Consider the following 12,248-nt stretch of genomic DNA (forward strand, 5'->3'; position numbering starts at 1 on the left):
TTTTATATTGTTACGTGCAGGCGCCGGTTTTTACGGCTCATGTTAGATCGAGCTTCGGCATTTCAGACAGCCTATATACTGAAGCAATGGTGAGGGTGCAGGCTAGCTGGTGTAAATTGAGCATAGTTGTAACCCGAGACTGGGGATACGGACAAGGGACAAAACACAGAACGACAGGGACGAAGTAAATGGAAATAGAGCTGCGTTTGAGACTTCGTCCCTGTCGTTCTGTGTTTTGTCCCTTGTCCGTATCCCCAGTCTCGGGTTACAACTATGCGCAGCCTATATACCTTTAAAAAGGAGCCATTTTCTTTAAACGTGTGTTCGTGACGCTATGAAGGGTTCTCTGGAAGTCCTCGAGCACGGTATAATGTTATTAATGCTTCTCTCAATGATGCAGCAACTCTCCCATCCAGGATAAATCAGCTTTCTACAGATTCATCACCACCTTCGTGCCACCCTGGTGGTGGGGAGGCGAGCGAGATTTCCCTTCCCCGCCTCCGTATTGTTTCCATGAAATATTGTAAATGTCTGGAAAGGGAGGGGGGGGGGGGGGGGGGATTGCTTCCTTATTCCGACGCCGCTGTCCAGGAGTATGTAAGAACATCCTGACCACGCAATGAGTATATTAGTTTTTGAAACATCACCCTTTCTCAGATGTCTCTCACTGCGAAAGGTGGGCCACCTTACCCTATCCCGGAAGGGCGACCCATTTTCGGTGTTCTCGATCTCTTGAACGAAACAAAGTCGTCAGCCAGACACTCCGCAAAAAATGCCGCAGATCTATTTCCATTTACGCCATCGCCGCACGCTACAACATGCTGAAGCAGCCATTCAAAAATGCGCGCGTAAAGGGCTCCTTATGCGTCCGTCTGTTCGTTTCGTCCCGTATTCCGACACGCGAACACATTAGCGTGACGTCACGGAGTTACTCTAGGTCACGTAGCTATTGCTCTCCGCGCCTCCGCGCTCTCCGCTTGCTGCCACACGACGCGATCGAACGCAACCGCAGGTGACTCGTCCTTGAGCGAGCGTCGTCTGCTTTGGAAGCGCGCCAATTTCCATTTACGTAATTTTTGCACACACGTCCCACGAGTTGTCCCCCCGCTTCCGCCATCAAACTCGGGCGTGGTCGCAGCGTCTACTTGCCGCGAAACGGTCTCCACCCCCGCCTTCAATTAGTTTTCCCCGTGAAAGTTTCTCTTCCGACGATCTCTTCCGCCGAAGATGCATTGCGAGACGACGGCGTCGTGAGTCGCCTGCTCAGCGGGAGCGTCTGATACGGACGAGCGCTCTTTTCGATTTGAGCGACAGCGCAACAGGCAGCACAACCGCACCCTGCTGCGGCGTGTCTCTCCGACGACTACCCTCCCCGGCTCGCCTTCATCCATCCAGACTTCGGAATTGGTATTTTCGCTAAAACAAGCTCATGGGGCACCCCTGCGTTTCCCTCTCGACGCCGTTGAGCGAAACGTGTGATCGGAAAGAGGCAACGGGCGGTGGGACGTTCGGCGCGCGGCGCGTGGGACGCCGGCGGTTGTGCCTTCTAATCTCGCGGCCGATACGCAGTCGTTGCCGGCACGGAGAGAACGAAGCATGAGCTGAGTTCCAAGAGAAACGATCGCGATTGGCCCTCACGATCTCGATGGCTCTTCGCGCCAAACTAAAGAGGAACGCTTCAATCTTGTGCCTGGTGGTGTTCACCTACATCGTTGTCTTCAAGGCTGTGCAGCTGCCTACGGTGATTGACCAGACGGATTCGGTGCCACGGAGTTTGAACCCTCAGAGGTGCGTTCACGACCCGGTGCCTTGCCCGAGGATTCTATACCCGGAAAGAGACAACGAATCCTTGATTGACCTCAAGAACTTCAGTTACGTCTTGGATGCGAAGTCCTGCAGTGAGAGCGGAGAAGAGAACCTCTTGGTCCTGGTTCATTCGGCGGCTGACCACTTCGCTGAGCGGGACTCCATTCGAACCAGCTGGGGAGGTGGCAGCGGATGGCTCAAGAACTTGACCATCAAGGTGGTCTTCCTGTTGGCGAGGACGCCGGAGGAGTCACTCCAGGACCTTATAGCCCACGAGAATCGGAGACACGGCGACACCGTCCAGGGTGACTTCGTGGACTCGTACCACAACTTGACGTACAAGCACCTCATGGGACTGCGTTGGGCCGTGGAACGATGTCCCAGCGTGGATCATGTGCTCAAGATGGACGACGACATCTTCGTGCACCTGTTCAGGCTGAGTGAGATTCTGGGGAGCGCGGCCGCCATGAAGCCCAGGACCATCTTGTGCTACGTGCAGAAGCAGATGCCCGTGTCTCGGAGTGAAGGTGAGAACGATCCAAACTTATGCCGTCGTCAAAGATCGATCTAACCAATGTCCCTCACCCCCCTAAATAAATTTTAAAAAATGCTGGTTTTTATTTTACGGGCATTTTCCGACTAAATTTATTCAGAAGGTTTACTGAAGCCTGTATGTCACGGTGCAGCAGTGCTGTCGATTGCGAACCAAGGATCGTACCAGGCCATCTGAATTTTTAACTAAAATATTTTGAACAGTCCTGGTACTACAGACGCGCTCAAAATACTAATCTACGCAGCTACATTAGTGTTATTCAGACACGAACAAATATACCGGCAGATGACTAAATCTGATGCTTGCATGGCGAAAAGCGCTTTGTCATTCTTTGACTTTCTCTCGGGTAGGCAGATTTATAGTTAGTAGTAACTATGCAAAACCCGCCACTTTGGTTCCCAGCTTTTACGTTTATATTAGTGCAAATCTGCCGAGTTAGACCCCTATATTTATTGTGAACTGGCAGATCAACACAATTGTTGACCTTCTGTATCGTTCAATTTTTAATAAAACGTTTTTTTTTTTTTTTTTTTTTTTTTGTATAAGTGTGTTACACGAAATAAACCAGTGAGAATATGCTAGGCTCACTGTTTCTAATCTTGCCAGCTAAAGGGATAAATAAATCGCGTGTTGCTGATGCAAGGTCAGGAATGTGGTGGTCCATCAATTACCCGTCACGAAATTGACACGCGTATTTTTCTAAAGTTTATGCAAGGATAAATAGACTTCCCCCTGAAATTGATAGTCCCGTATGTAGGCTTCCTAGAAATGGACAGAGCGCCACTCGTGCCCTCTAGGCGACTGGTGGCCGCTGGTGGAACTCAATTTAATCTTGAGTAAAACACCTCCATGTTGGGGTCTTCCCGTAAATCATTATATGTAACATTCTAAAGTTTCGCTTGACCTACACTAATTTAGAGGCTTCAATTTTAAAACCAGTAGTTGGAAAAAGGCATTAGTAAATGAGGGCTGCCTGCTAATCTGTTTGATACATTGAAACATTGTTTATTTCCATCATATGAGCAATTTGGGGGGGGGGGGGGGGGGGGGGGTGCATTGAGGAAAAAGTTGAAACTATCCAGCTTGACGAGACCTCGGTACCCTTACAAAGGCAAACAACGACAACACGACACGAAAGAGGAATAATAATCATAATAAAATACACAGATTATACAGACGATCTGAAATAAGGGTAGTGAAATAGGCTCTGGTGAACGAACAGGCTTATAACTCTACGTAAAGAAAAAAAAAAAAAAAAGATGAAAAAATTTACAACACAACGATTTTGTGTTGTTTTTAAAGGGAAACAAAAACGGTTCTGTATTTGAGGAAAAACACCCAAATCCTCCTTAATTGGCCTCAAGGATCACGAATATCCAGATTATTTTTTAATTTGGTGCACGGAGGCTGCAGAATTTAATTCTTAAAGTACCGCTGACGCTCCTTCGCGGGGTGTGACGTCACACAGAGAGTTTTCGGAATCTCTGCTCTCGCGCATCTTCAGCGCCTGTCAAAGCTATGCACGCGCACTCTTGCTATTTTCTAAATAGTCAGAAAGAGACGTCATGGCAAGCTTGCAATTGCACGCGCTGCCATCACGAGTGACTCGCGCTTGGCGGCCCGAAGATCCTAGTATGACGTCACGACGAGTGGTCGGAGGTTTTTCGTGTTTTCTCGCGTTTAGTTACATCTTCGGGGTAAACGAACGTGATATTCAGATTCACGGGATGAAAATGCGCCAAAATTCACCTCTAACTTGTTTTCTTTTTTCTTTTTTTTATGAAATCTTTTAGCTTTTTTTTTTTTTTTTTTTTTAAGATGTCTGTGTGTTGTTGTCTTTTTCCCCTTTGTCTCGGGTTTTTTTAAGAATACAAACGGGGGGTGCTTTTCCGTGCAATTTTTTTTTACACCTGCAATTATCAGTAGTTTATTTAGGGGGTACACTTTACGGCGTATGTATATCCTCATGTGTCCGTTGCTGTGTGCGTTATTTTGTTTACGTGCCACTACTAGAAGCTCGTTACATGGCACGTAAACAGCGTCTCGGTAAAGATCATGGCCCGGAGGGAAAGGGGGGGGGGGGGGGGCTCAGCCCCCCTTCACCCTCTCTTCCCTGGATGTCACCAGGGGGGGCACGAGCCCCGATGCCCCCTCGTAGTCTACGCCTATGAACACGAGCATAAACATACAAAGAATGAGGATGCGTTAGAAATATTTGCACCTTCCGGCTTGAACTGCTTTTTGATGTCCGCAATCGGTAGGACAGTATAGAAATTATAATGACTAGATTAATTAATTTATTAATATTCGGCCAACATCATTTTTTATGACTTCTACTACCCGTGAATTTGCTTGCTGTGACTGTCTGAGGAAAAAAAAAAGGAGTAAGCTTTTTATTTTAATTTTTATATCACAGTCGCAGTTATATTTGTATAACACGTACAGCTGCTGTCTAGCACTTTGATAGGAAACGTATTCAATAGACGACGACTATGATCTTCTCAAATTTCCTGATTGAAAAGATGTTGGACAAAATTAAACGCTGGTTAATTTGTATTATCCTGCCGCAAAAATAGTTCTTCCCCGGATTCGCATCGCCTTTAATCTTTCAATTAGGATCAGGTGTTTGATTTTAATTCGAAAAAATTTTATTTTCAGAAAAGGGGCGAACGTTAGGCGGTGGCTTTTTTCACCTTGTATTTATCAGGTTCGGCGCAGACATTAGACGAGGCAATAATGGCTATTAAGTTGACTGATTAACTAAAACTTTCTTAATGGGCTTTTTAATTATTGGTTTTAGGGGTCATATGCGAATTGCAATGTTGACAGCAAAAGCATTGGTTTTAGGGGTCATATGCGAATTGCAATGTTGACAGCAAAAGCATTGGTTTTAGGGGTCATATGCGAATTGCAATGTTGACAGCAAAAGCATTGGTTTTAGGGGTCATATGCGTATTGCAATGTTGACAGCAATGACTATCAGAGGTCAGACCGATTTAAAGAATTCGTAAAAAAAATGTAATATTTTTTAGATATTATTCAATCATTTTTTTTTTTGCCTGATTTAAAAATGTTTGCGCAAAAAGAGCGCATCAAGGCCTGGCGATAATGAGGCTTGAAAGAGTGACGTAGTTGTTTAGGTAACTTCGTCACTGTCGTCGGCGCACCCACCAAGGACACGCTGCCGAGACAGGGATAAAATTATTCAAACGGCGACGTCACTTTTGCTGTGACAGGGCTTCGACGCTCTTTTTCAGCGCGATTATAAAGGGGCCATGAAACGATTTTTCTACTTTCGCTAAATACTACTCAGAATCACTCCCTAACGCTAATAAGCGAATAAACTTGCCTTATTATTTTTTTCCTTCTGAGCAATGGCAGTCGGCAAATAAATTCGAGAAATATGAGCATCGTTCATCCCCTCAACTCGGAGTCAGAAACGGCCGCGTGGCCTGGTGCCTATTTTATGCCATCAACTAGTGCCACTAAATAAGCTGCGCTTCAGAGTAACGACACTTGGCCATATTGTGTCTTAAAATCATGGTGTTATCTGAAGCTTTATCTGAAATCACAGGAAACGCCTTTCCGCCCTCCACAAATGTTTAAACAGTTCGTAACAGAGCAAAGCAATATTGCGTGACCTTCTTAACAACAAATCTAAATCTGAGGAAGTCGCACTTTTGAATCTTGACGATCGGCAGTTACGTCTGCTCTGCATACGAGCCAAAATGGCGGCGCCCACAACAATGCCGGGGAACGGAGTGCCGATACTCTAAGCGCAGCTCATTTAGTGACTCTACCATCAACGTTAATCATAGCCACGCGCCGGCACCGCAGTGGTTGTACACGAGCCACTGCCCGAGAGTCCGCCGAGGCATTGTTTGTTACGAGCCGAAATCCACTCACGCAGTTCTCGTGTCCAATCCATAAGCCGAGCTCGACCGTGTCGTCAGGCGGGTGGTTTCGATCTCGCAGTTACGTCATCAAACTTTGCGAAGGCAAGACTGAAAGGTGGAGGTCCGTGCGAGTATACTTGGGGGCCAGACTAGGAACAGTACGCCTCTGTAAAGTCATAAACTTTCCTACCCGATGTCGTTTCATGACCTCTTAAAATCGGGCGCCACTGAGAGCGCGAAATTTGATAGCGTAATGTCTAAAATTCATGACCTTTTAGCAGTCTTTAAATTGGTCTGGCCTGTAATAGTAACTGCCGTCAATACTGCAATTTCAATATGGTCCCTAAAACCATAATTTAACAAGTTAATCGACAGATTTTAGTTAATTAGTTAACTTACCGTGACAATTATTCCCTCATCAAATGCCAGCCGAGCCGATAAATACATGGTGAAACCGAAAATTGTCTAACTCTCATCCTTTTTTCTTTTTTAATCTGGTCGAATTAAAATTAAACACGTACCGTGTATGTTAGTTTCCACGCATACCAAGTCAAGGTATCAAATTACAGCGTAAAATTGTACGAGTGATTTTTGTTTTTCAACCTGCGATGTACAGAGAACAATTAAGATAGAGAAAAGCTGTTTTAATATACACAAAAATTATATGCATATTGTATTTTCTCCACGTGATCACACAGATTTAGGCACTGAAATGGCACCAAAATTTGGATGACCTCCTCAAAAACAGTTGCTGCCTGTTCCACCACGCACAAATAAGACCTATACAGTCGGCACGGACATGTACTATGGAGAGAACTTCATGAAGTTTTTGGAAGGACGAACATACGTCCATGATGATAAGGGTCAGGGAGGAACGTCTGCGACGACCGGCGTTCTTGTTCGATGCGGTGGTAACCTTCCTTGAGGAGGGCATCCAAATTGTGCCACGTCATGATATATGTACGGCGATTATGTGGAGAAGTCGGTACAGTAAGTATCTAACTGGTTATGCATATTAAATAATTTTTCATGATACAGTTGTCGTCCAGTGCATCAAACATTAAAAAAAAAAACGAGAGAAAAAAACGCGCGCGTCAACCATTTCGTCGTTTACCCTGAGACTGGGGGGTTTTTGAAGAGCAGAAGTAACAGAAAAAACAGACAAGTCTCAAATTTTTTGAGACTTGTCTGTTTTTTCTGTTACTTCTGCTCTTCAAAAACCCCCCAGTCTCAGGGTAAACGACGAAATGGTTGACTTCCTTGTGGTCGGCTTTCTAAGATTAGCCAAACAGGCACAGGGGCATTGCCAAAGTGTCAACTTCGCCCGTGCATTTTTAAATACATTATCGAACTTGTCGCCACCGATAACAGGTAGCCAGGACCATAGCTCTTGACGTCACGACGAGGCGAATCCTGGTCGTGACGTCATGGACAAAGACCACGAGATGGCTCCACTGAAGCAACATGGCTCCATAACATGGCGAACGGTACCGCTAACTATAATAGGGAGAGAGGCCGTTACTGCGCTTGCGCGCCGATGGCCTTGGCTGTGGAGTTCCGGGTATCGTAGCGGGTTGCGGAGAGTGCTGTGGGACGGCGAAAACCATATACGTAAACTCCCTAATAGGGAGTGATCGTTTTTCTCCTCCGCTACGGTATCCCCGAAGAAAACGCCGCAGCTGAGCATGCGCGCCGCCAGCCTTGTCTGCATAGTTCATAGAGATCATACATGTGGCGGATTACGGAGCGCTATCCGGGTGCTTAGCGGGCTGCGGGAACGGTCTACTACAATTCCCTAATGACTACAATAGGGAGTTTTCTTAGGTCGTTTCCGCTGTCTCCCAAGCGTTCTCCGCAACTCGCTACGAGATCCGGGACTCTGAAGGCAAAGTTAGCGCCGCGCGTGCGCAGTGGTGGAGTTTTCGTACCAGAGAGCGTATACGGCGGAGCTGGGGAAACGGTCTGCGAAAACTCCGTAACGTTGATGGAGTCAAGTTGGGAAGCGCTGTGAAAAGTCGCTGTCAGAACGCGCCTTGCGGCGCCGACGACATCCAGCGGAAAGGACGCGAAAAACCGAAGCGGGGAACTTTACGGCCTATCCAAGTGTGCAGCGAAAACTGGCTCGCCCCGGCGGTCGAAATGTGAAAGGACGTCAGATTGCCAATTTCATTTTTTATAACTGAAGTAATGCCCATAAAATTTTAAGAGAAATGTTATCAATAAATTGTAGATACTGTGGGAAAGGAACCAGGGTTTCCAAAACAAGGAACTACATTTAATGTTTGAAGGACGGGACGAATAGTGGAACACTATTCGTGCCCCACACACTAGAGCGTTCGGCGTGCGGGTGCCCATGGCCGGCCTCGGTCCAGAAGATCCCTTCGCCCTTGTGGCGGCGTCCTTTTAGGTCCAGGATCCGAGGCCCTTGAATGGCGCGCGCGTCGCGCTCTGCGCCAGCGTGCGTTCCTCTCACAAACACGCAGCCCGCGGGCCGCACGCGGCCCGCAAGCCTCCCACGGATGCGAGATCCCATTCCCTAGAGTAAATGCATAGCTCTACCATTCCCATGCTTTGGGCGCCATAAATAATAGTATTATATTTTCGAATCATTTCCGCCCGAAAAAGATTTTTTCTCATATAACATGTTCATTCATTTTGTATTATTCCCTTTTCTTTTTGGACGGACTTGGTCTAAATATTTGCTTCTCGGCCCTTTCTCACGTAAGTCAACCGGAACGGCACTACCACTACACCTCGGCTGCACAAACTCTTGCTCAGCTGGAGCAGCTCCCGGAGATGAAGCTGTGAGCTCGGGCTTCTGGCTGTCTGAAATGCATTTAATATTAAAATATTTTCTTATAATCCTGGTATAATAATCGGCAGGAAAGCAAGGACTGCCATATGATGATAATTTTTCTATGCCTGTTGGGTCTTATGAATTGTGTGATATGGTTCAAGGACGGTGTGCTTGTTCTCGTTCTGTTGAAAACTGCCAGCACGTTCGTGTTTTAAATCTTCTTATAACATCAGGAGTGGGCCCAAGGTTGTTGTACATGCAAATGAAGGCTAAAGATGGCAAAACGGTGAGCTTACATAAAGCAGAAAGCACAGGGTTCCTTCTCTAGAAAATCTCTGGGGTGTTACTGGGACAGTCGACTTTTGCAAAGTGGAACACCACTGCTGTCTGTCTGTTTATATTTTTTGTCCCGTGATAGCAAAATAATGTCCCTCCCTCTCCGATGGCCCTCGTTCTTTCAAGGGTGAGCAATCTGGCCCCCACACTCGAATGAGTTTGAGAACCCTGCGCTAGAGTAACCGTCGAACTGCACAGAGTAACTGTACTCTACGTTGCGCCAGGCGCGCAAAATTAAAAAAAATAATTATTTATTTTTATTTTTGCTCTTTGTTGCGTTTTACTTTTTTTAAAATGAAATTGTTGCAAAGTTTTTAAATGTGGTAGGCGGAGAACTCCCATATTCCTGCGTGCCTGGAACTAAAACAGCTTTCGTAAGGAAGTTCATGAGACACTTCTCTACGTTCAGTAAAATAAATTAACTAGATTCTGTTTAATAGAACTTACAAAGCAGCAATAAGAAAAAAAAAACGAACAAGAGGACGAAAACGGACATGAAAACAGATATGTACATGTCTGTTTTTGTCCTCCTGTTCGTTTTGTGCTTGTTTACTGTTACATCTGGTCCAACACGCTCGTCAAAATCTACAAAGCAAGATTAGCAATTGACTATAGTTCCATTCAAGCGATTCTTGAACGCAACCGTGCAAATAAATTGAGCGAAACTGCATAGTTGAAAAAAAACGTACATAAATTTCAAATTTATGATCTGAAAAAAAAAAAAAAAAAGAAACACAAGAGAGGATTAAAGTCATCGAAAAGACGGTCCACTCTGCGGTTACACATTATAAGAAAAGTGAGCCTACAAGCACTTGTTATGTCAATAACCCCAACGTGTTATGGTCTGAGAGCCAAGGAGATGGGGTATCAATGACAAACTCAACCTTAAAAATCAGTCTTTTTTTTAATTTTTTTGATGAATGAAGTTTTATTTTACTGACTTCCTCCCACACCATGCAGGCGGGAAGTGGCGGGTCCGGGAGAGCGACTACCCGGGATCCTTCTTCGAAGACTACTGCTCCGGCTGGGCCTACATCACCGACGTCGCGTCCGCCCGCGCCCTGGTCGGCGAGTCCCGCTTCCGACCCTACTTCTGGGTGGACGACGTCCACGTCACCGGCACGCTGGCCCGCATGGCCGGCCTGACCCTGGCCAAGATGAACGGCGTTTTCACCACCGAGGCGGACTCGCTGAGCCTCTGGTCTCAAGACTCGCAGAGGCGGAGGCTGGACTGGCGGTTCGCCTTCGGGCCCACCTGGGGCGACGTGGACCTCGTGTCTCGGGCACACCGGAAAGTGTTGTGGTGTCGGCGGAACGCGTGTGCGTGCTGCTTCAGGGCGTCTTCCGGAGGGGACGCGGAGAAAGACGTGCTCGGGCGGCGGAGCGGTGTCAAGGGTGCGGCGGCAGGAAGGGCGGTGGTGCGCAGGGTGTCGCGCCGCTGAAGGAAAGCGAAGGAAGCGGTCAGGCGTTGCGTCGGGTTCATTCCGGGTGAAGGATTTCGTGTTGCAGCGAGCTCTTGATCAACAGTGGTGGGGACAGGTTGCTCTCCGAGTAGGATAGATCGCCTGAAGTTCGGTGTGATATTGTTAAAATGTTTGAGGATTGTCAAATTAAAATTCGATCACAATGGGATTTTCGGGAATGGGGCTAAGGTGGGACTGTAGGTTGTATTCACTTGGCGTCGTATTTGAGCACGGTAATCACAGCGCATGCCCATGAATGGGCCGCCACTTTTTTTTTTTTTTTTCCTGAGAACTGCAATCTTGGTAATCTGGAATGCACGTTGCGGAAGCGCTGTGGAAGTTGATCGTTAGCTCGCACTCAGTAGGGACGGACTCGACTAGGGCTGCCTGTGAATTATCTGTATCTCATAAACGTTTACAATGCGGGCGAAGATACAGGCTCGCGAGCCTAGTTCCGTTAAATCGGGAGCACTTGCGAATAAATCGTGACGCTATAAAAGGAACTTAGCAGAGCCACCTGTTCCTGCTCGTGCCTTTTTAGCACTGCAAATGTTTGAGAAAAGGCAAAACACAATGACGCAGTCTATGGATTCCTGTAGGTCGCGTGCTTCACAGCAGATAACTTTTGTTCCCAGCGTTTTAAGATGCTTTGTCAAGCATCTTAGGTTTTATCTGGACTCAGCCATGCACAAAATTCAAATGACAAAATATAAATTCAATAAAAAAAAAACCCAGCTCAAAAGGAAATATAGTCAATTAAAACTTGTTGTTGGCCTAGTTGGTTCATGATGCAGTATAGAGGTTTTTTTGCGCGACACAGGGGACAATTACAAGCGAGTAGACACGCACAAGCGCAAAAAAACCTCTATACTGCATCAAAAGGAAATAGTTGTTCGAGGCCCTCGGGTATATGGCACATAACTAAAAAAAGTGTTACCACTGACAGGTGCAGCCGCTTTGTAGATCTGCTTCGACACCGAACGCGCAGAACAGGCGAGGTAAGACATCATAAATGCCAAGAAACGGGCGAATATAGGAGAAAGGGGGGGGGGGGGGGGGGGGGGAGTCAAATGCCCCCCCCCCCCCCCCCTCAGCTTTCCAAGGTCAGCTTTTCTCCAATAAAATAATTGATAAACACCAGCCAAAAGTTTGGGGACATAGCAAGTATTGGGTGAACAAAACAGATTTGGGCAACGTTTCGGCCATAACCGTCCTATCTCAGCAGACCCCCCCCCCCCTCCCCCCCCCCCGGGCAAGCTGAATACCTACCGCCCCTCCTAGGCCTGACCCATAAATCCGCCCCTGCCGAGAAAACGGTTGCGAAAGCAGACAATTCGCGTGTTCGTTTGTGTGTTGAGTTTCACCACGTACACAGTGGCGTCACTATAGGTCAGCGG

The 12,248-nt window shown here is 46.9% G+C and overlaps 1 protein-coding gene across 1 annotated transcript; it reads left to right on the forward strand.

The window, feature by feature from the left end:
• Positions 1–1,065: 1,065 nt before the first annotated feature.
• Positions 1,066–11,602, forward strand: LOC8040327 (beta-1,3-galactosyltransferase 1). The gene is made up of 2 exons (XM_029971477.4): positions 1,066–2,333; positions 10,349–11,602. Exons 1-2 carry the CDS (start codon positions 1,646–1,648, stop codon positions 10,828–10,830), a joined length of 1,170 nt encoding a protein of 389 aa, XP_029827337.2. The 5' UTR covers positions 1,066–1,645; the 3' UTR covers positions 10,831–11,602.
• The last annotated feature ends 646 nt before the right edge of the window (positions 11,603–12,248 follow it).

Source organism: Ixodes scapularis, unplaced genomic scaffold, assembly GCF_016920785.2.
Source record: "Ixodes scapularis isolate PalLabHiFi unplaced genomic scaffold, ASM1692078v2 PGA_scaffold10__122_contigs__length_95168666, whole genome shotgun sequence".
Taxonomy (NCBI): domain Eukaryota; kingdom Metazoa; phylum Arthropoda; class Arachnida; order Ixodida; family Ixodidae; genus Ixodes; species Ixodes scapularis.